At 43.6% G+C, this 25,035-nt stretch overlaps 1 protein-coding gene across 16 annotated transcripts in view; it reads left to right on the plus strand.

Moving 5' to 3' along the window:
* The first annotated feature begins 257 nt into the window (after nt 1–257).
* The window catches only part of LOC109865302 (myosin-10), a 94,133-nt gene continuing 69,355 nt past the window's right edge, over nt 258–25,035 (plus strand). For 7 of the 16 annotated variants that reach the window (XR_004204408.1, XM_031798865.1, XM_031798874.1 and 4 more), the window contains exons 1-3: nt 258–430; nt 3,946–4,322; nt 16,908–17,064. Coding sequence is in view for 15 of the 16 variants with exons in the window: in XM_031798865.1 (XP_031654725.1) it covers nt 3,978–4,322; nt 16,908–17,064 (502 nt within the window). In the remaining variant the exon portion in view is untranslated. Of the gene's footprint in view, nt 431–3,945; nt 4,323–16,907; nt 17,065–25,035 lie in introns of those variants that run through there. The other 9 variants (XM_031798873.1, XM_031798879.1, XM_031798866.1 and 6 more) reach the window with 2 other exon arrangements.

A 25,035-nucleotide genomic window follows, 5' to 3' on the forward strand; every position in this document is an offset into this window, starting at 1 on the left:
GAATGTGCCTTTTTCGTTTGATATTATGCAATTATTATCCAATGTATTCATTGAAGGTTTCTCAGGGCAGCATCCACCGGTCTGCAGGTGAAACGTCATGGCTCGGGCGGATAATTATTTATATCAAGGTTTTCAAATGGGAGGAATTTCAACCAATCGCCTGTAGACTTCAGGTGGTGGAATCCAATCATATTTGATCTTTGGATAGTGGGTGTGCCGCACGGCTGGTCCTAGAGGCGGGAATAGAAAAGTGCTGCATGGCGAGTTTGGTTGAGAAGAAGTTGGATGGTGGAAGGTACCACTGATGAGAAGCGGCCGAAAAAAGCGAATATTTGCAGACATTTCAAAGAATACTGAGGAATATTACATTGTTCTGCTTACTATCAGTATATTCATAAAAGTGTCTGACTTTCATTATCATCTGCACCAGGTGAGTTTATTAGAGTCGTTTTCTGAGGGATGCCTGGGTGGCTAGCTGGCTAACGGATTATTTTGCCATGACTTTTCAACGATGGACCTCAACCTTGCTGGCTAGTTGACGTTTAACTAGCTAGCTATGTTTCAATGGCATTTTCTAGATAAAAAAAATAATCAATTGAATTATGTTATCGTTTTCATAATAACAAACTAATTGATATGCTCATTATAGGAAAAATTCAAAAATGTATTTCATTTCAGTGATGGTGCATGCAGCGCGAGGAGCCTCAACTGCATCAGAACTCATGACTCCTTTTGATGTTCATTGCTTTAGCTCATGCTAAACATATGGTATTTTAACACATTCATGTACTGCTCGGTTATGATAATATACATTTCACTTTTATTTAGAAATTCAATATTGTACAAACTATGCTCATCAATGCAGCTATATACAGAGCTTGCCCGACAATGTTAGCTAACGTTACATAGCATACATTACAGCAAGAATCAGTTTGCATATTATTCTAACCACGCAAGCGAAGGGCTTGGTATTTTCAACAAGGGCTGGCAATGCCTTGGCTGAATGACTTGCTTTGGCATGCGGTCAGCATGATATCATAGCATGATATCGGTTTTATGAGACGCAGAGAGGGGATGCAGTGGCACGACAGTACGCTTGGCAGCACCGTGATCCCTCTATCCAGTGATCTGGCCCAGTTTCGGGTTGAAACAACACCTTGTAAACACCCTGCTAGCCATCATCAGCTGAAGCTGGCTTGCCCAGTTGTGTTACCGGCGTCAACACATCGCTTGATTATCTGTCAATATTCTCAAGTATAGCCTAATTTACTCGAGCCATATGACATCATATCATATCCCAATCATTCTTATCACAGTAAGAAATTACATGGCACACTTGTCTACTACCTGGATCAGGAAGTGTGTTTGGTTGCTTCTTCCTATTTTACTCTGGTCTAGTCAGTGGTGGTCTGTGAAGCATTTCAGCAGGGCTGGGCTACTTGGAAGACTGTAATTCCTCCACTCCTCCCTGGATGCTTCAGGCGAGGATATATTATGTTGTTTTTCTGCAGTCATGGTGCGAAGGAGGCCAAAGTATTCTTCAAACACTGATCTAGGGTCAGCTTTCCTCTTGGCTCTCCCTTCCAATCCCTAGCCTAGCTGAACTGGAATTCATACATATGCAGTGTATGACAGACAGACCGTGAATCTATCTCTGTAGAGGGAGAGTCTCTAGTCTACCCACACATAGCTTGGCTCAGACATCAGGGTGATAATTGTCATGTGTGCTGTCTGAGGAAAGTCTCTTTTTGAGGGAGTTGGTGAGAGGGACACACTGAGGGTACTGTACTTGGACAGGGAGTGTGTTACTGTTGGAGAGTGTCTGATTTACAAGGAGACTAACCTCAGAGCTCAGCTGTCTGTTGTTCTGATATTTAAGATCCAGATTTACCGGTACTATGTGTTAGTGGTCAAACGATTAACTGTAATGGCTGATTAATTAAGGCCGATTTCAAGTTTTCATAACAATCGGAAATCTGTATTTTTGGACACCGATTTTTTTTTTTTACACCTTTATTTATCCGTTATTTAACTAGGCAAGTCAGTTAAGAACACATTCTTATTTTCAATGACGGCCTAGGAACGGTGGGTTAACTTCCTTGTTCAGGAGCAGAATGACAGATTTTTACCTTGTCAGCTCGGGGATTCAATCTTGCAACCTTACAGTTAACTAGTCCAACGCTCTAACCACCTGATTACACTGCACTCCACGAGGAGACTGCCTGTTACGCGAATGCAGTAAGGAGCCACGGTACATTTCTAGCTAGCATTAAACTTATCTTATAAAAAACAATGAATCAATCATAATCACTAGTTAACTACACATGGTTGATGATATTACTAGTTTATAGTGTGTCCTGCGTTGCTTATAATCGATGCGGTGCCTATTCGCGAAAAAGGACTGTCTTGTTCCAATGTGTACCTAACCATAAACATCAATGCCTTTCTTAAGATCAATGCACAAGTATACATTTTTAAACCTGCATATTTAGTTAATATTGCCTGCTAACATGACTTGTTGCGAACTGTGAAGACTATTTCTTCCTAACATAGACAGCCAACTTTGCCAAATGGGGAATGATTTAACAAAAGCGCATTTGCGAAAAAAGCACAATCGATGCACGACTGTACCTAACCATAAACATCAATGCATTTCTTAAAATCAATACACAGAAGTATATATTTTTAAACCTGCATATTTAGCTAAAAGAAAGAAATATTAACCAGGTGAAATTGTGTCACTTCTCTTGCGTTCATTGCACGCAGAGTCAGTGTATATGCAACAGTTTGGGCCGCCTAATTTGCTAGAATTTTACATAATTATTACATAACATTGAAGGTTGTGCAATGTAACAGGAATATTTAGACTTAGGGATGCCACCGGTAGATAAAATACGGAACGGTTCCGTATTTCACTGAAAGAATAAACGTCTTGTTTTCGAGATCATAGTTTCCGGATTTGACCATATTAGTGACCTAAGGCTCGTATTTCTGTGTGTTATTATGTTATAATTAAGTCTATGATTTGATAGAGCAGTCTGACTGAGCGGTGGTAGGCACCAGCAGGCTCGTAAGCATTCATTCCAACAGGACTTTCGCGTGTTTTGCCAGCAGCTCTTCGTTGTGCTTCAAGCTTTGAGCTGTTTATGACTTCAAGCCTATCAACTCCCGAGATTAGGCTGCTGTAACCGATGTGAAATGACGAGTTAATAACGTTTCAAACGTCACTCGCTCTGAGACTTGGAGTGGTTGTTCCCCTTGCTCTGCATGGGTAACGCTGCTTCTAGGGTGGCTGTTGTCGATGTGTTCCTGGTTCGAGCCCAGGTAGGGGCGAGGAGAGGGACGGAAGCTATACTGTTACACTGGCAATACTAAAGTGCCTATAAGAACATCCAATAGTCAAAGGTACTGTATATGAAATACAAATCATATAGAGAGAAATAGTCATATAATTCCTATAACAACTACAACCTAAAACTTCTTACCTGGGAATATTGAAGACTCATGTTAAAAGGAACCACCAGCTTTCATATGTTCTCATGTTCTGAGCAAGGAACTTCAAGGTTAGCTTTTTTACATGGCACATATTGCACTTTTACTTTCTTCTCCAACACTTTGTTTTTGTATTGTTTAAACCAAATAGAACATTCATTATTTATTTGAGGCTAAATTGATTTTATTGATGTATTATATTAAGTTAAAATAAGTGTTCATTCAGTATTGTTGTAGTTGTCATTATTACAAACAAATTTCTTTTTAAATCGTCTTTTTTTGGTCCTTCATCATAATCGGTCGACCTCTACTCTGTATCCTAAACTACCCCTGGGCATCACATTCATCATTAGATCTACAGGAGATCTTCGGTAGGGGCTAGGGGTCGACCTGAGTTTTAAAATAATGGGTATAACTCAACCAATGTGTTAACTGTTTGTGTCTCTCGTCCAGGTGTCCTAGTGTGTTCTGGTTGTACCCCAGAGATGGCACAGTGGAGCGGGCAGGAGGACCCGGAGCGGTACCTGTTCGTGGACCGCGCCGTGGTCTGCAACCCGGCCACGCAGGCCGACTGGACGGCCAAGAAGCTCGTATGGATCCCTTCGGAGCGACACGGCTTCGAGGCGGCCAGCATCCGCGAGGAGCACGGCGACGAGGTGGTGGTGGAGCTGGCTGAGAACAGCAAGAAGGCCATGGTGAACAAGGACGATATCCAGAAGATGAACCCTCCCAAGTTCAGTAAGGTGGAGGACATGGCCGAGCTCACGTGTTTGAACGAGGCCTCAGTGCTGCACAACCTCAAGGACCGCTACTACTCTGGCCTCATCTACGTAAGTAGGATAGAAATCCTGCTTTTCTGACTTGAGAAAACCAGGTGTAGGCTTCTTTACCTTACATTGGTATCTTATTGAATTTGTTCCCTTTTTGGTATATTGTACCCAACTACCCATCACATCAATCAGCATTGTCCAATACCAAACCCACTAAGACCCCCAAAACCACGTGTCCTTAGATACACCACCATACCCCAGGGTTCTAATTGGCATTAGTAATGTCCCAGATAACCAGGGTTTCCCCTGTGATTACGGCCCACTTAGTGACATGACATGCATTCCTGGAATAGATGGAATGTCAGACCCAGAGAGAAGGGAGGACAACTGTGATTGTCTCCACAGTTCCACAGCACCAGCTATTCCTGTGGTTCTCTCCCCAGGTGGCTGCAATAAGAGGCAGAAGACAGCTCGGGGATGTGTTCTTTTTTGGAATGTTAATGAAGCAGAGGTTTTATGAGAGAATCTATGAGGGATTTAATGCTTTTTTAAAAGGTTTCTATGGTTTATGGAGTGGTCCTAGTTAATGGCTTGTTGGCTGATGTGGGAATATGTAATTAGTTCCCATGGGTTGCATTTTCAGCTCTCTAACCCTGACCCCTCTCAATTATCAAACATTATCACGCTCCAATGCTCTATGGCAGGGTTCACCAACTGGCGACCCATGGCCCGATTATTATTATTATTTTCTTTGGTATTTAATTATTTAATTAAATTAAATTAGGTTTTATTGTTGGACATAGCTAAAATACTGTTAAAAAACAGGATTTTAATTTTGGAAATCTGTTCAAGTATTCCCACACATAATAGAGAGAAACATGGGATCGTATAGAAATGTAAGCAAGGTTTGAAATTATTATGTTTTAGTCAAATATTTGAGCTTTTTGCTACAAATTATTTGTAATTATGTACCAGCCCCCCGACCATCTGGTCAATAAAAAATTGTTGTTGATCCCTTCTAGTAATGAAGCGGGCCACTTTGTCATAGTAACTGACCTGCTAGAAATGACAAGAAGGCCTCTCGACCCAAACCCTATGCAATGTCCAACACACTCCCCGGCAGGGGCTGGATTGCTAGGTGAGCACCAGGCTTTAGTGAGGCCCTGTCAGTGCTCCATCCATCCATGTGGCTAGTAGTGCTAATGTAATGGCTCCCTGCCAATGGGCCTGATCTGCAGTAATCAGCCAGCCAGGGAAAGAGGCTCGTGCTGAGTCATTCACACACACTAACTGTACCGCCTTCACAGTGCTCTTTGTCTACCTGCAGATAAGCGACAGCTGCCCCTAATAACTGGCGTATTTTCAACCTTCAGTAGTACTGTACCTAACACACTACTTGATTAAAAAATAACTCCCTGTCAAGTAGGGCTGACAACATTTAGTCGACTGGTCGATTGTTTGGTCATAAATAGATTTTGTTTTTCATGGTGCACAAACCAACCTGTCTATTTTTCACCTGTCTCAGTGGACTAATCCATTTGTGGAGGCCACGTAGATGGCACAGTCCATCACTCTTATGACATGTGCTACTTAAAGTGTAAATGGTTATATACTGCAACACTAATAAATATATTATTTTATAACAAATGCGCTTTCTCCCGTGAGGGATAGCGGTCGCTGTCCGTGGTTCTGAAACGTAATATTCAGGGCGCTGTTGAATTGGCGCCTTTCCCTATATGTTGCTATGTGCATAATGGTGAAGTTAACCAGCATATTGGTGTTGAGAACAATGTGGCAGAGGAAACGAAGAAACAGCCCTTGCCTTAATTGTCTAAGAAAATTGAGGAGAGAGGAAACCCCAACTTAATTAGGTCTATAATCAATAGCCTAAATGTTAAACTTGCCTGGCTTTATAAATCATCCATATATATCTACATTATATAACCAATAAGACAGATCCTGCTTCTGTTGCCAGAATGAGTGTTTGTTTAATAGCCTACTGATTCCGTGAGCACCAAGCCTCTTGCAACCTTAAAATGTAGAATAAAGTAATTTCACAAAATCGGCTGTTTTTAATCTTTGCTCTGCTGTAATAAAGTCTTTGCAACAATTTTTTGATAGAACAGACTCTGGTATTACTTTTCATTTATTTACTGTTGTTTACGCTGTTCCAAACGACCAGAAAAATTATATGGTAATCTAACAGTTCCTGTTTGTCACACATAATGTGCACGCAGCTCTCGCTCCTATAGCCTCCTTTTTCTTGATCTTATTTAGTTCTTATTTTTATTATTACAATTATTATCAATAACACCATTATAATAAGTACTGTCATTATCATCTGAAACTCTTCCTCTTCAAACAGTATCTTAAACAATCCTCCTCACCTCCTCAATTAAAGGATTTATATATATTTTTTTATCTGTTGGAACAGACTATTGTACATTTATAGTTTATTGAGTGTTGCTTACACTGTTCCAAATTGTAAGGGGTGCTTAACTGGTGGCAGGGAAGTCAGACGCAGGAGAGCAGAACTAGGTAATAGCTGGAGCAGTTTAATTGCAAAACCAATGGCATAAAGAAATAACAAACATGGGTACAAAACCAGACGCGCATCAAATCAAATCAAATTTTATTTGTCACATACACATGGTTAGCAGATGTCAATGCGAATGTAGCGAAATGCTTGTGCTTCTAGTTCCGACAATGCAGTAATAACCAACAAGTAATCTAACTAACAATTCCAAAACTACTGTCTAAGTGTAAGGGGATAAAGAATATGTACATAAAGATATATGAATGAGTGATGGTACAGAGCGGCATAGGCAAGATACAGTAGATGGTATCGAGTACAGTATATACATATGAGATGAGTATGTAAACAAAGTGGCATAGTTAAAGTGGCTAGTGATACATGTATTTCATAAAGATGCAGTAGATGATATAGAGTACAGTATATACGTATACATATGAGATGAATAATGTAGGGTATGTAAACATTATATTAGGTAGCATTGTTAAAAGTGGCTAGTGATATATTTTACATAATTTCCCATCAATTCCCATTATTAAAGTGGCTGGAGTTGAGTCAGTGTGTTGGCAGCAGCCACTCAATGTTAGTGGTGGCTGTTTTAACAGTCTGATGGCCTTGAGATAGAAGCTGTTTTTCAGTCTCTCGGTCCCAGCTTTGATGCACCTGTACTGACCTCGCCTTCTGGATGATAGCGGGGTGAACAGGCAGTGGCTCGGGTGGTTGTTGTCCTTGATGATCTTTATGGACTTCCTGTAACATCGGGTGGTGTAGGTGTCCTGGAGGGCAGGTAGTTTGCCCCCGGTGATGCGTTGTGCAGACCTCACTACCCTCTGGAGAGCCTTACGGTTGTGGGCGGAGCAGTTGCCGTACCAGGCAGTGATACAGCCGGCCAGGATCCTCTCGATTGTGCATCTGTAGAAGTTTGTGAGTGCTTTTGGTGACAAGCCGAATTTCTTCAGCCTCCTGAGGTTGAAGAGGCGCTGCTGCGCCTTCTTCACGATGCTGTCTGTGTGGGTGGACCAATTCAGTTTGTCTGTGATGTGTATGCCGAGGAACTTAAAACTTGCTACCCTCTCCACTACTGTTCCATCGATGTGGATAGGGGGGTGTTCCTTCTGCTGTTTCCTGAAGTCCACAATCATCTCCTTAGTTTTGTTGACGTTGAGTGTGAGGTTATTTTCCTGACACCACACTCCGAGGGCCCTCACCTCCTCCCTATAGGCCGTCTCGTCGTTGTTGGCATCAGCCTAGGAGCATTACACTGGGCACACACCGAGCAGGAGGAAACATAAACCCTCACGAGTGGTGGTGCTGGGGATAGAACCAACAGACCCCGCTAGGGCCGTAAGCGGGTAGCCAGCAGGTTATCCAACCGAATGGACAGGTCCACCAGCTGGTCGAAGGTGAGGGTGGTGTCCCTGCAGGCCAACTCCCGACGGACATCCTCGGGCAAACTGCAGCGATAGTGGTCGATCAGTGCCCTGTCACTTCATCCCGCGCCGGTGGCCAGGGTCCGAAAGTCCATGGCGAACCTTGGCGCTCCTCGTCCCCTGCCTCAGATGGTAGAAGACTGCCCGGAAACGGCGGGTGAAATCCTCTAAATGGTCCTGCGCTGCATCTCCTTCTCCCCACTCGGCGTTTGCCCACTCCAGGGCTTTCCCTGAGAGGCACGAGACGAGGGCGGACACCCTCTTGCGGCCCGAAGGAGCCGGGTGGACGGTTGTAGACGGTTGATCTAGCTGCAATAGAAAACCCTGGCAGCGTGCAGCCGTCCCGTCGTACCCTCGGGGAAGGGCAAGACGAATCCCATCTAGACAATCACACCCTGACACAGTTTGGAGGGGGAGATATTCATTTTATTCTGAGAGCTTTATATTATATATACAGTGCATTTCCACATCTCGTTACAGCCTGATTCTAAAATGGATTAAGTCGTTTTTTCCCCTCATCAATCTACACACAATACTCCATAATGACAAAACAAAAACAGGTTTATAGAAATTTGTGCGAATTTATAAAAAATAAAAATGCCATATTTACGTAAGTATTCAGACCCTTTACGCAGTACTTTGTTGAAACACATTTGACAGTGATTACAGCCTCAATTCTTGGTATTGATGCTACAAACTTGGCACCTGTATTTGCGGAGTTTCTCCCATTCATCTGTCCAGATCTTCTCAAGCTCTGTCAAGTTGGATAAGGAGTGTCACTGCACAGCTATTTTCAGGTTTCCAGAGATGTTAGATCGGGTTCAAGTCCGGGCTCTGCCTGGGCCACTCAAGGACATTCAGAGGCTTGTCCCGTAGCCACTCCTGCATTGTCTTGGCTGTGTGCTTAGGGTCATTGTCCTGTTGGTAGGTGAACCTTCGCCCCAGTCTGAGGTCCTGAGCGCTCTGGAGCAGGTTTTAATCACGGATTTCTCAGTACTTTGCTCCGTTCATCTTTCCCTCAATCCTGACTAGTCTCACAGTCCCAGCCGCTGAAAAACATCCCCACAGCATGATGCTGCCACCACTATGCTTCACCGTAGGGATAGTGCTAGGCTTTTTCCAGACGTGATGCTTGGTATTCAGGCCACATAGTTGAATCTTGGTTTCATCGGACCAGAGAATCTTGTTTCTCATGGTCAGAGTCCTTTAGGTGCCTTTTGGCAAACTCCAAGCAGGCTGTCATGGGCCTTTTACTGAGGAGTGGCTTCCGTCTGGCCACTCTACTATGGTGGAGTGCTGCAGAGATCTGGAAGGTTCTCCCTTCTCCACACAGGAACTCTAGAGCTCTGTCAGAGTGACCATCGGGTTCTTGGTCACCTCCCTGATGAAGGCCCTTTTCCCTTGTTTGCTCAGTTTGGCTGGGCGGCTAGCTCTAGGAAGAGTCTTGGTGGTTCCAAACTTCTTTCATTTAAGAATGATGTAGGCAAATGCGTTCTTGGGGACCTTCAATGCTGCAGACATTTTGTGGTACCCTTCCCCAGATCTTTGCCTCGACACAATCCTGTTTCTGAGTTCTACGGACAATTCCTTCAACCTCATGGTTTGGTTTTTGCTCTGACATGCACTGCCAACTGTGGGACCTTATATAGACAGGTGTATGCCTTTCCAAATCATGTCTAATTAATTGAATATACCACAGGTGGACTCCAACCAAGTTGTAGAAACATCTCAAGGATGATCAATGGAAACAGGATGCACCTGAGCTCAATTTTGAGTCTCACAGCAAAGGGTCTGAATACTTGTGTAAATAAGGTATTTCTGTTTTATTTAAAAAAAGAAAATTGCAAAAACTTCTAAAAACGTGTTTTCTCTTGTTCATTATGGGGTATTGTGTGTAGATTGATGAGGAAAGAAATGTTTAGAAAAAGGCTGTAATGTAACCAAATGTGGAAAAAGGAAGGGGTCTGAATACTTTCTGAATGCACTGTACATATAGATATTATACAGATGATATTATATAGAGGACATGATATAGAAAAAATTATGAGACCAATGCAAAATGATCAGTTTCTCTGGTTTAACTATTTATATGTATGTGTTTTGGTAAGATTAACAATTGTTTTTATTATATAAACTACTGACAACATTTCTCCCAATTTCCAAATAAAATAGCAGCTTGGCTTTGTTTGATGGCTTGTGACCGTCTATCTTCTTCTTGATCACATTCCAGAGGTTTTCAATGGGGTTCAGGTCTGGAGATTGGGCTGGCCATGACAGGGTTTTGATTTGGTGGTCCTCCATCCACATCTTGATTGACCTGGCTGCGTGGCATGGAGCATTGTCCTGCTGGAAAAAACAATCCTCAGAGTTGGGGAACATTGTCAGAGCAGAAAGAATCAAGTTTTCTTCCAAGACAACCTTGTACGTGGTTTGATTCATGCGTCCTCCACAACGACACATCTGCCCGATTCCAGCCTCGCTGAAGCACCTCCAGCTCATCACTGATCCTCCACCAAATTTCACAGTGGGTGCGAGACCTGGAGAGGCCTACAAGCCAGCGTGTGCTTCAGCAAGGCTAGAATCAGGCATCAAACAAAGCTGCTTGAATTTCAAGTCAAACAGGGGTTTCCATCTGTGCTGTCAAAGCTCTTTTGAAGCAGCACAAAGAAACGGGCAACGTTGAGGACCGTAGACACAGTGGTCGGCCAAGGAAACTTACTGTAGCGGATGAAAGACACATCATGCTTACTTCCCTTCGCAATCAGAAGATGTCCAGCAGTGCCATCAGCTCAGAATTGGCAGAAAACAGTGGGACCCTGGTACACCCATCTACTGTCCGGAGAAGTCTGGTCAGAAGTGGCCTTCATGGAAGATTTGCGGGCATTAAGCCATACCTCCGACGTGGAAACAAGGCCAAGTGACTCAACTATGCACGAAAACACAGGAACTGGGGGCATAAAAATGTCAGCAGGTGCTCTGGACTGATGAGTCAACATTTGAAATATTTGGCTGTAGCAGAAGGCAGTTTGTTCACTGAAAGGCTGGAGAGCGGTACATGAATGAGTGTCTGCAGGCAACAGTGAAGCTTGGTGGAGATTTCTTGCAAGTTTGGTGCTGCATTTCTGCAAATGGAATGGTCTCCTCAATGCTGAGAAGTACAGGCAACTTATCCATCAAGAAATGCCATCAGCGAGGCATCTGATTGGCCCCAAATTTATTCTGCAGCATGACAACGACCCCAAACATACAGCGAAATTCATTAAGAACTATCTTCAGCGTAAAGGATAACAAGGAGTCCTGGAAGTGATGGTATGGCCCCCACAGAGTCCTGATCTCAACATCATCAAGTCTGTTTGGGATTACATGAAGAGAGAGAAGCATCTGAGGCTGCCTAAATCCACAGAAGAACTGTGGTTAGTTATCCAAGATGTTTGGGCCAATCTACCTGCCGAGTTCCTTCAAAAGGGTGTTCACATCAAATATTGATTTCATGTAGATTTTTTTTCTATTCATTCACTTTGCATTTTGTTAATTGATAAATATAAACTATTAACATGTCTATTTTTGAAAGCATTCTTACTTTACAGCATTTATCCACACCTGCCTAAAACTTTTGCACAGTACTGTAGGTTTTGGTTGATGTTTGATCATGTGACTTTAATGACTCTCAGGTCACAGTGTAAAAAAACTGTCTCCTCTGTTTCTTTGCGGGTGCAGTTTCTTTCTTGTTAAATAGGTTTTGTATGCACTCCATTCATAAAAGAACAACACCGAGCTTTACAGGGAGCTCTGCCTATCCTAAACTCTCCTGGTGCCACAGGTTCTTGACCCCCCTATGCTAATGAGATAGAATGTCATAGGCTGAGAACTGTAGGACTCTCAGATCCAAAAATGGTTAATAAGCATGGCGTGTGACGACCAGGTCAAGGTCCCCTCCTTTCAATCCAATACAGTAGAGGCCAGGGACATTTCATAGGGAACAGTCCCACTTTGAATCCTCAATCCTCAACAACGCTGATGTGCGTATTGAACAGAGGCTGTTGAGGGGTAAGGAAGGACACTTGCCTCCAAATGTCTGTTTTTGGTAGTGCTGAGCAATAAACCGTTTTTCCCCCTGTGAGATCAATGCACACATTGCACAGTTTCTCTAGAAATGAATCAGATACAGCCTGAACTGTGCAATGTAGTAGGGAGTTATAGTTTCCAACAGGGCCAATATTCTACATAGTTTAGCACATAATATGTGGTAATTAACTACAATGACCATAATCCATTTCGCATCTACAGTTGAAGTTGGAAGTTTACATACACCTAAGCCAAATACATTTAAACTCAGTTTTTCATAATTCCTGACATTTAATCCTAGTAAAGAATCCCTGTATTAGGTCAGTTAGGATCACCACTTTATTTTAAGAATGTAAAATGGCAGAATAATAGTAGAGAGAATGATTTATTTCAGCTTTTATTTCTTTCATCACATTCCCAGTGAGTCAGAAGTTTACATACACTCAATAGTATTTGGTAGCATTGCCTTTAAATTGTTTAACTTGAGTTGTTTAACCTGAGTCAAACGTTTCGAGTAGCCTTCCACAAGCTTCCCACAATAAGTTGGGTGAATTTTGGCCCATTCCTCCTGACAGTGCTGGTGTGTGTAACTGAGTCAGGTTTGTAGGTCTCCTTGCTCTCACACGCTTTTTCAGTTCTGCTCACAAATATTCTATAGGGTTGAGGTCAGGGCTTTGTGATGGCCACTCCAATACCTTGACTTTGTTGTCCTTAAGCCATTTTGCCACAACTGTGGAAGAATGGTTAGTTGCTATTCAGGAGTCATAAAAGTATACCTTATTTACTTTGAAGAACTACTAAAATAGTGGGTTTGTCAGACAGTATAGACAGCAGCTCTATAGAGATGAGATGATCACTTGGAATTAAATAACTGTCATCAAATAAAACCCATTTAATTAACACAAGTGAAATATTTGAGTAAAGTAATGTGAATGAAGGTTCATAAGCAGTTAATGGGCAGTCACTACCATCATGGGACTTTTATTAATTTTTTTATTCTATGTTGCAGCATTCAACCCACATAATGCATAGTGCATTTAATGTTTAAAAAAAAGTAATCGAAACAGTGATATGTTTTTTATAATCTAACCGAAACCGAACCGACCTCAAAAAGCACTAATTGCTCAGCACTCGTTTTTGGTCAGCTGCATAGCATTCTTGTTTCCCCTTGTGGTCTGTGGCCATCCTCAATGGCCCCAGGAAACGGCTAGCTTTTGAGCTGAATGTGTGATGTGTTATTAAATGCATGTGTTTCTGTAACCTTTTAAGTAACAGTATCTGCTGTATCCTTTGTACTGCAACAGTGCAGACTGGGAAGATGGCCCAAGGCCTGGAGCTTTGAGTTGATGTTTGGTTACCTTCATCTGCAGACATCCCCTCTTCAGTCTCCCCTAAGCCTGGCTTTCGCTAGAACATGGGTGTCTCTGTTCTCAATAGAAACCAGTGTGTCAGTTATGTTTTTTCCATAAAATATATCAAGAGAATATTTTCTATAAGTCCACATAAGCAGACAGACGGGACCCCAAACCACTCCTTTCCTGCCTGATGCCTCAGACTCGCAGCCTGGTCACATGCCCGCCGGGATGAGTATGAGGCAGAGATCAGTATGCAAGCACAGCACACACAAACACACTGTGTAGATGGAGCAAAACTGCTTGCTCTGCTCTAGTATGCCATTGGTCTCCCACGCTCAGACCCCAATGCTATTGGAGCACTGGAAATGAAGCAGTGCTCATAGTGAACGATATTAGACAATTTTTTCTCTAAACCCTTTGAAAATTCTGTTCTCCATAATCATCGCCTCTTTTCAATATGCTATGACAATCAAAACGGAGTGGCACTGAGCTAAGCTTCGCAGACGGAACAATGTTGAGAATGAGAATGAAAACATCCACTCTCTCCATGGAGAGGCCCTCAACTCTTGCCGTTGCCCAGCTACGCTCAGCTTGGGCTTGGCAAGGGGGACCACTTGGACATTTCCGGAGAACTGGGAACCTAGTCAACTGTGTCAGTGTTCTCCGTTGTTAACCACAGCCTGGCTATCTGGGTACACTACTTTGTTGTACTGAGAGACAGGTTCTTGGCCCATGCCTCCCTCCACCTAAGGCACAGTGCTGTGTGAGATATATATTTTCTTGGCCGGCGTCTCACCCCGATCTCTACTGTATTGAGAGATAGGGACAGGTTCTTCACCAAGGCCTCCTTCCCTTCATATACCTCCTACACATCTCATCCCCGCCTGCAGACCCAGAGCCCCACTAATCCCCCAAGTACTCCCCAGGGGCTGCTATCCAGGCTGTGCAGCTGAGTCATATCTCTCCCCGATCCTGCTGCTGCCTCTGGGTCTGGGCTGCGCCGGCCGGAGCGCTAATCCGTCTGCCTGGCTCTCCGCCCACTGTGGGGGGGGGGGGGGGGGGGGGGGGCAACAGGTGGTGTGGTGTGTCCACTGGCCCTACTTTGCTGTCAGCTAAAGGGGAGGCTTGCAAATATGTGGGATCTGTGGATTCCGCAGGAATCTCTTCCATAACTCCATACATACTCATCGACCAGTGCACCAAGATGAATCGCACTAGAATGTTGGTTACCCCTGTGTAGCCACATACCCCCTGCTAGTGACCCCTTTTCTCCCCAAAAAGCTACCTAGTTCCCCACTGTGACTCATGAACATTTGTCCCGCCGCTCTCGATTTCTTCCTTTTGTGGCGTATTTTTCTTGACATTTTGATTTTGACATTTGACTGCATTGTTAGGAGCTATTAACGTAAGCGTTTCGCCACACCGCTATAACACCTGCTAAACTGTGTACACGACCAATAAACTTTGATTTGATTTTGGTTTGAACAACAAATATCTGCTTCCTCCCGAGCTTGTTGTTGCTGTGGCTGGCCTATGACCAGGCTAGAGCATATCTCTGCCCTTCCGAGGGATCTGTATGTGTACATATGAAAGACTGGCCATCTGGTGACCCACTCACCCCTCCCCTAATGCACACCATGATATCCCCCAATGTCACTGACCACGTGTCGTCTCAAAGTGACCGTTCATCACATTCTGCATGGTGATGGTGATTGTCTCATTTCCATTCAGCACAACCTTCAATATATTGGCATTATTTTTATACCACATAACACAATGCCACAAGCCCCAGTCATGCTGCAGCCAAATAGAGTACAGTAAAAGTCCCCTGTGGTCCAAAGACTGAGATAAGAAGCGTAGCAGCTAGCTAGCTCAGCAGCTAGCTGAGCGGACATGTTTGTTTTGTCTCCCAGAGGAGGAGTGTGTGTGACTAACAATCACTCTTCCCGCTCCAGCCAGGCGACAACCATGGCAGTGAGCTTTGCTCCGCAAGAGTCTTTAGACTAGGACCCTGCCGCTACCCCCACCCCACACCAGCATGCCTTGGCCACACCGCCATTGTTCCAGCTCAGCAACTTGGTTAGCCGACCTTGGGCCCCTCTGCAGCCACCTGTCTTCTGCCTCCCCCGCCCCAACACACAGACAACATAATTACAGCCATGCTTGGACTGACCAAGAGAGGGACTGAGAGATGGAGATAAAGGGTGCATGGACACAGAGAGAAAGGCAGAATTGGAAAAGGACCCTTCTGCATAATCGCCCGTCCCCCTTCTCTTACTGGTTTAATGGAATATCCTGGCCGGCAGACTGTAGACAGGGATTAACCCTCTCCTGGCCTGCCCTCCCCCCAGTCTGACACTGCAGGGATGATATGGCAGTTTTGTACGCAACTTCAACGACCCCCATTTAGAGATCTGCATTAGTGTTTAAGAGATCGGATTTATTGCTCTCTGTTTCGGGTTATTACAATGCATCACACACAGCATAACTCATTCCCTGGCTTGAGTGCATTGGACTGCACTGAATAAAGAGCCGTCCTCTCAGCCGGATGCAATGAGGTGGAGGAGGAGGAGGAGAAAGCTGTGTGGGAGGAATCTCAAATGGTGCAGCACTTTGGCAGCCATCCACCTAGCAGCATCTATATCACAGGGACTGTTTCTGTATGATCAGTTTTTGGGGGTCAATGGGAGAGTGAGAGAAAAGGGAAAATAAATCCCGGCTCGGAACCAGAGGCAACCGGTCTTTTTATGATGCCTAATCATTATGATGGTAGTGTTTTAATCTCAGTCCCTGTAGCAACAAACTGAAGGTCAACCTTATCATTAGGCTACTTTGATATGGACCAGCAATGATCTTTGTTCTCTCATTCCCTCTACCTGTATGTATCCTTTCACATCTTCACTGTCCTTCCACCACTATACAAGCCAAGGTCAGGCTATTACTCTGTTTGTGCTTAGTCACTGTCCACTAAGCAGTTCACACTCCTTTTCAACCCCACAAGCGAGAGGGGAATTTGCTTTCTGATTGCTTCAACATCATTAGTGAATAGTGATAGTAGTGATTCCCTGTGGGGCACTGAAGGGACTTGTAAGCTCTTTCTCATTACATGACAGCTGACTGGTCCACAATTGTTTCAGATGGTTTCTCTTTACCTGGCAAACCTGTATTATTAAATGTAAAAACAAAAAACGTGATATCAAATCATGGTGTTTTCAGATTCCCGTGTTTCACACTGAATTACATGATCTTCTTTCTCCTGCAGACATACTCTGGCCTCTTCTGTGTGGTGATAAACCCCTACAAGTACCTGCCCATCTACTCAGAGAACATCATAGAGATGTACAGGGGGAAGAAGAGACACGAGATGCCTCCTCACATCTACGCCATCTCAGAGTCCGCGTACAGATGCATGCTCCAAGGTAAGTCTCAATTGGTTATGGTTTATCCCTCCCTTTACTGCAACCATCAATGTCACTGCACAAAATATGCACATATGTTTGCTACACAGGGAAATTGTATGAATGATCTGATTCAGTCTACTGGAACCAGAAAGTCAAAGCCAACTTAACCGGTTGTTTTGGGATTAAGGCTGTTGTTGAGAGGCAGTCAACCGGTAGGTACAGTACATACTGATATTAGGACAGGCTTGTCTCTACTGTGGCAGGTGCACTTATCTCCCAGGTCTGTGATGTTAATTGGAGCCTGTTTGGATCATTTGTCATGTTAATTGTACAATGTCAGTTCCCATAGGGCTAGATGTTGTTGTGTTTCAATTTAAAATGTTGCTAGGGGATGAACAGATATTGGGCCTTTATGTCATCATTTTAGTTTTGTTATTTTGTTTGGGGGCGGGGGCTTCTGTAAATTGTCAAAATGTTACCTTTCGCCTCCCGGGTGGCGCAGTGGTCTAGGGCAGTGCATCGCAGTGCTAGCTGTGCCACCAGAGACTCTGGGTTCGCGCCCATGCTCTGTCGCAGCCGGCCGTGACTGGGAGGTCTGTGGGGCGACGCATAATTGGCCTAGCGTCGTCCTGGTTAGGGAGGGTTAGGCCGGTAGGGATATCCTTGTCTCATCGCGCACTAGCGACTCCTGTGGCGGGCCGGGCGCAGTGCACGCTGGCCAGGTTGCCAGGTGCACTGTGTTTCCTCCTACACATTGGTGCGGCTGGCTTCCGGGTTGGATGCGCGCTGTGTTAAGAAGCAGTGCGGCTTGGTTGGGTTGTGTTTCGGAGGACGCATGGCTCTCGACCTTCGTCTCTCCCGAGCCCGTACGGGAGTCATAGCGATGAGACAAGATAGTAACTACTAACAATTGGATACAACAAAATTGGGGAGAAAAGGGGGGAAAAAATTAAATAAAAATATTACCTTTCCCCATGTTGCATTTGTCAGGGCATCTCCGTTAGCTCTACTGTTACAATACTCAAGGCTTTTCGCACTCAAGTTACCAAACCAATACAAGCCACGTGTTGCCATCGCCAACGCTCATAAAAGTTGTTTAACAGTCGCCCTGTGATTTACGGGATTATTACTCAATTTCAACAACTTTAGGGCCATTCATTTCACTAGAAGGCTTAATTGAAACCATCAGCTGAACCATGGTTTGTTGCATACTAAAGTCACCCCCAATTATTTTGATGTAGTGCACTGGCCAGCTCTGTATTATGTAGTAGTTGCCCTAAATTCATGCAAGCATCTCCAGCATTATGGTATCAAATGGCACGCATTGAGGAAAAAGACCTCGTGGAAACAATCCAAAGGAGCTGGTCTTATTTCTCTGTTCATATTTCCACTTCCAGAGAGAAATGAATTTTGCCAGCAATGTCTGGAATGTGGGGAGCACAGTGGAAAGGGGAAGTGAAGGATGACTGGGTTTTTTCCATGAAGTGCTGATACCTCAGAACTATGCAGTTCTCAGGACCACTATGGGCTATAAGCACCAATGGGTATAAATCTCAGCTTGAGAACCCAAAGCATTTAGTCACTGCAGAGAGAATCCACTTCAGACCTCTTCAGATTGCCAGAGGCTTTGACTTTGTCTCTGGCATGGTTAAAGTATGTTGACGCACCGCAAGTGTTGGGTGAAGAAAAACATACACCAAAAGCTTTATTAGAATTGCATCTGATTCCATAACACAAGGAGGGTGAATCTATGTGACTCAAGTAGATTCACAATCCTGTATGTGATGTTAAATCCAGTTTGTAATAGACTTCATCCCGTTTGGGTTGGTTTTTACTCAACCGTAAATCTTCCAGGGGTTCGTGATGAGGGAGAACTTATCTCTTGCAGCGTCTACTAGCCTATAGGTTCTGCCCAGCAGGAGAAGCCTGCATGACCTTCTATTCCTCACGTCAGTGGAAAAATAGTGAAGGGCAGAATTGATTTACAAGGAGCTGCTTAAAGAAAGCACCCATTTCTCTGTCTCTCTCCATCATTCTAGTGCCAGTAACCAATCGCTTCTTTCAAACCACATGCTCCATCTTTTTCCATGGCTTTACCCTCTAATTGCCAAGGTTCTTGGCTTTCTCTGAACAGCTCTGTTTTTTCTTGGAATTTATTAATCACATTTTTGTCTGTTGACATTTGGTTTATTTCATGTCTTTTGTATCTTATACTCCCAAGTAGAAATAGCAACATTATCTGTCCTGTCCCAGACACCTGTTATCTGTCCTGTCACAGATACCCGTTATCTGTCCTGTCCCAGACACCTGACTAAACCAACATCATTCTAGGCAGCAAACAATCCTTCCCAGTCCCCCTTTCTCTCCCACTCTAATTTATCCAGAGTGTTTACAACAGCGTGTGTTTGTGTTTGCACTAGATGTCGACCGATTAATCGAAATGGCCGATTAATTAGGGACGAGTTCAAGTTTTCATAACAATCGGAAATCGATATTTTTTATTAGATTTTTATTCCTTTTATTTAACTAGGCAAGTCAGTTAAGAACACATTCTTATTTTCAATGACTGCCTAGGATCTGGGGGTTAACTGCCTTGTTCAGGGCCAGAACGACAGATTTTCACTGTGTCAGCTCAGGGGTTTCAATCTTGCAACCGCACAGTTAACTAGTCCAACGCTCTAACCATTGCACTCCACGAGTAGCCTGCCTGTTACGCAAATGCAGTAGAAGCCAAGGTAAATTGCTAGCTAGCATTAAACTTATCTTATAAAAAACAATCAATCATAATCACTAGTTATAACTACTAATCCAGTTTAGCAGGCAATATTAACCAGGTGAAATTGTGTCATTTCTCTTGCATTCATTGCACACAGAGTCAGGGTATATGCAACAGTTTGGGCTGCCTGGCTCATTGCGAACTAATTTGCCAGAATTTTACGTAATTATGACATACATTGAAGATTGTGCAATGTAACAAGAATATTTAGATTTAGGTATGCCACCCATTAGATAAAATACCGAACCGTTCCGTATTTCACTGAAATAATAAACGTTTTGTTTACGAAATGATTGTTTCCGGATTCGATCATATTAATGACCAAAGGCTCGTATTTCTGTGTGTTATTATGTTATAATTAAGTCTGATTTGATAGAGCAGTCTGACTGAGCAGCAGCATGCCCGTAATCATTCAAACAGCACTTTTGTCGTTTTGCCAGCAGCTCTTCGCAAGCACAGCGCTGTTTATGACTTCAAGCCTATCAGCCTAATGGCTGGTGTAACCAATGTGAAATGGCTAGCTAGTTAGCTGGGTGTGCGCTAATACTGTTTCAAACGTCACTCGCTTTTAGATTTGGAGTAGTTATTCCCCTTGCGCTGCAAGGGCCGCAGCTTTTGTGGAGCGATGGGTAACGATGCTTCGATTCTGGCTGTTGTCGATGTGTTCCTGGTTCGAGCCCAGGTAGGGGCGGGGAGAGGGACGGAAGCTATACTGTTACACTGGCAATACTATAGTACCTATAAGAAAATCCAATAGTCAAAGATATATGAAATACAAATGGTATAGAGAGAAATAGTCCTATAAATACTATATTAACTACAACCTAAATCCTCTTACCTTGGAATATTGAAGTCTCATGTTAAAAGGAACCACCAACTTTCATACGTTCTCATGTTCTGAGCAAGGAACTTAAACGTTAGCTTTTTTACATGGCACATTTTCTACATGGCACATATTTTACATGGCACACATTTTTACATGGCACATATTACTTTCTTCTCCAACACTGTTTATGCATTATTTAAACCAAATTGAACATGTTTCATTATTTATTTGAGGCTAAATTGATTTTATTGATGTTTTATATTAAGTTAAAATAAGTGTTAATTCAGTATTGTTGTAATTGTCATTATTACAAATATATATATATTTTTAAATCGGCCGATTTATCGGCATCAGATTTTTTGGTCCTCCAATAATCCGTATCGCTATCGGCGTTGAAAAATCATAATCGGTCGACCTCTAGTTTGCACAGCTCCTCTTGACCTCTTAATTATTTTTCTGGATCTTGGGGCGAGGCGCAGCTCCCCAGCGATACTATCACGGGACAAACTCTGGATGTCCATAGGGCTGTGCTATTGGTGTGGATGCACATTATGGAGCACCATCCAATGACTGTCACAACAACAGACATCATAGAGAGATGTCTGAGAGATGTCTCTCTTTCCCTCTGCCTGATATATAGCTGGGAGGCACGCCAGGCTGGGAGTGGTGACTGGGACCAGACCAGTGAGAACAGAGAGGGTCACCTGCATTTGGCAGCACAATGGGACCTTTTGTCTCTGTGGCGAGGGCTTGTCCGTCCAGTGGGGGTTGGTTGTGACGAGTTGGGCAGTCCCATCATCCAGGCCCTGCCTGGTGTCAGATTAGACAAGGAGGAAGTTCTCTCTCTCAGTGTGGAGAATGTGTGCATTGACACCTCAAGTAGTGTCCTCTGTGAAGAATCTCTTCAAAGACACTGGTTGGATGTACTGGTAATGTAGTGGTAATTCCACTGTCGGATATTGCATGTGCATGCAAATACATAGTGCTTCCCCAATCATACTTTTGTTATGAGCCCTATTTGTCCCATGACCCAGTGAGTTATTCTCATTACTCCCTTCACACCTACCAGCTTTCTCACACCCTGAGCATCTGCATGGATGCAGGGGTGGGGTGCAGGGACTGGAGACTTGGACTCGGAGTAAGTGCCATTTCAAATCCAAATGACTTCTTTGTTTTCAGTTCATTTCACCCATTTAAATGAGGCATCGGTTTCTGCCAATAACCAATTTAGAAATGAAAGGATACCTCTCAGGACCTGAAGTTCCCATGCACTTTTATGCAGGCTTGTCACAGTGGTAGTCATCGCCAGTATAGTCATCATGGCTAACCAGCCAACCAACGGTTTGTAGGTTGGAGATTAGCAGATGCCAGCTGCTACTCTGGCCCTGAGCAGGTCTATAACCTGATTCAGTTCAGTGATTATGCGCTGGTACCCTGTACTGATTGTATGAAAATGTTGCTGGATCACTGCAGAGTGTTATGGATATCATCATGGCATTATCTCAGTGCCATGATTTCATCCCTAAATGTTGTGATACTGATGATAGTATCACATGTTCCTTTGGACATTGAAGTTCAAATTTAGCCACGAGGAACAGGCATTTGCTTCATGTCATGTATTAGGTTAAGTATTCATTAACATGAACAATGCACATTGGTCAACATTTCTGCAACTGTGCCAGATTTAGCCAGACGGATAAATTTCATCTGTCGTCCCTGGGCAGTTTGTTATCTTTACAGTTTGTAGGCCTCACATCTTCATCCAAGGAAGTCAACTTCCAGACAGTCAAATCAAGTTATTGGCTAAAAGATGTCTAAACCTTTCCAGAGGCTAGTCATTGTCCCAGTATTTCTGAGATGCCAGCCAATGGCCAGATGGAGGGTTAAATGAGGTGTAAAGTTACAAAGTCCTGGTTGTGTAACTAGGCCTCCCCCACCACAACTAGACCCACACATCTGCCATGAATTACTTCTCCAGATTCTTTCCATAATCTCCCTCGTTGCTCTGGACTGATGGCGTCCAGTCAGTTACAAGGGGCTAATTTGAACATTTCTGGAACGTGTCGTTAAGAAATTCGAAGCGCTGATGTTCTCTTGAATGAAACCATGTGTTGGTTGAGAGAAGAAACACCCATGTCAGCACGGGGATTTCAAGAGTGGACTGTACTCGCATCAACGGCAACACTGTCCCTAACCAACATAGTTGTCCAACAGCAAGGTTTTGTGAGATTGAAGAGAATGGCCTCTGTAAGGACTCTCCCTTGTGTTTGGATAAGCCATTAGGTCCACTCAAGGCAGATCTATATTGGCCTCATAAGCTTTGAGCAATAAGCCTACATTGGTCTCATGGGAACCCTCTCTGTCACTAAATGAACTCATGTCTTTGATAATAGTCTCAAAGATAACGAAATGTTAAGTAAATGGTGTGGAGGAAAATTTCTGTGGATGGAGACCTCATGTACAATGTACGGTCTAGACTCAAAGCGATTGTGGGTGTGTTATTACAATGTAGGCCTAGTGTGTACACTCTGGGACCCGCTGCATCCCATGACCCACTTTGTACCAATAAGACCTGTAATGGTTTTTATGGCCAAAGTTCTTTTGAAAAGAATCCAAGGCTTTGTGCCTAGCCCGCCTCGTCCATCCTTTGAGTACTAGAACACACTGAGTACACACAAAGATTGTTGTTAGTCCAGTGAAAAAGAGACCTGCTACATTTTTTAAGGAATTCCAAGTAGAGCCAAGAAAACACAGACTTGATCAAATTTTCTGAATCAAATCAAATGTTATTTGTCACATGCACCGAATACAACAGGTGTAGTAGACCTTACCGTGAAATGCTTACTTACAAGCCCTTAACCAACAATGTAGTTCAAGAAATAGAGTTAAGAAAATATTTACTAAATAAACTAAAGTAAAAACAAATTGTCAAAAAGTAACACAAGAAAACGACAATCTGTTGTTTTGGTGAGTGTTCTCTTGCTTTTACCTGGTTCAGAAGAACATTGACCAAATGCAGTTATGGATGCTGAAAGTACTTGTTGAATTACGGTACTGATTAATGTGTTTAATCAAATTCAATCCCTCATCCCTCATTTCCTCTACGCTCTTAGAAAAAAAGGGTTCCAAAAGGATTCTTCAGCTGTCCCCATAGGAGAAACCTTTTTGGTTCCAGGTAGAACCATTTATGGTTCCATGTAGAATCGTCTGTGGAAAGGCTTCTTCATGGAACCCAAAGCTGTTCTACCTGGAACCAACAAGGGTTCTTCAATGGGTTCTCCTATGGGGACAGCTAAGGAACCCTTTTAGGTTCTAGATAGTGTACCATGGGATTGTACCATGGTACCATGGGATTTTTTTGCCTAATAGTTGGAACAGCTTTGATTGAGTTAGCCTGCTCTGTTGCTTTTCTCATATGTTATGGAATTGAGATAACATTTGTCCGTCCCCCCCCCCCCCCCCATTTCCAAGTCTTTGTGGCCCTAAACTTATTCAACCTGCAGGGAATTTTTACCCTGAATATCAGCAGATTCAGCACTCCTCTGATGTTTCCAGCTGCCAAATATGGGAATGATGTCCCTGGAGACACTCTGCAGTCTGAGCACCTAAACGACTGTGCCCTTCAGACAGAGCAGAGGTCTTTAGCCTCCCCTGAGATCCACGGCAGGCCCAGCAATACTGCAGCACACAGCCATTTTCCCTAGAGATATAATATGAGCGTGGTTGATGTCATAAACCTATAAAGTTCGGATTATGCTGACAATGATCCATTTCTATGGCTCTTCCCCTCTAGGGTTTTTAAAACATTAAGCCGGTGGAGCCAAATGCTCCACCATCACTATGCCAACGCTCCACCAACATTATACCAACGCTACTTTGTACCACATTGAAGAAGCTAGAGAATATCCATTACCCTTGATTCTTGCAGTGACCAAACCTCTCTGCTGGCCATTACAGTTCAATGGCAAGGAATGCAGGGGTGGCCATTGGGCTGCTGTATATCCTCTGGGTGAATAAAGAATAAATCATTGTCTGCAGAGGCGGGAGGAGGCTAAGAGGACTCCTAATGACCCTGGGCCTGGGAGGAACAAAGCCACACAGGACACTGAGAGGGCAAGACCTGCTGATTACACGTTTCCTTTTCTGTCCGGGGCAGGGTGAGACTGACTGCAGCTATAGCCAAGTCATCCCTTTTCTGTTGTGTTTTTGTTTTTTGGTTCTGTAGTGACAGTTGGAGGACAGCGAGAGAGGAATGACGTTAGAACATTGAGGAATGCGTTTGATCTCACCCGTGGAATTCAGCCTCGGTCAGGCCTGGATTGAACGATACAAGGGATGGGAAATGTAATCTCTGTCTAAGTGACGTTCACAAGAGCCCTCTCAACGT

The sequence above is a fragment of the Oncorhynchus kisutch genome, linkage group LG20, assembly GCF_002021735.2.
Source record: "Oncorhynchus kisutch isolate 150728-3 linkage group LG20, Okis_V2, whole genome shotgun sequence".
Lineage (NCBI taxonomy): Eukaryota > Metazoa > Chordata > Actinopteri > Salmoniformes > Salmonidae > Oncorhynchus > Oncorhynchus kisutch.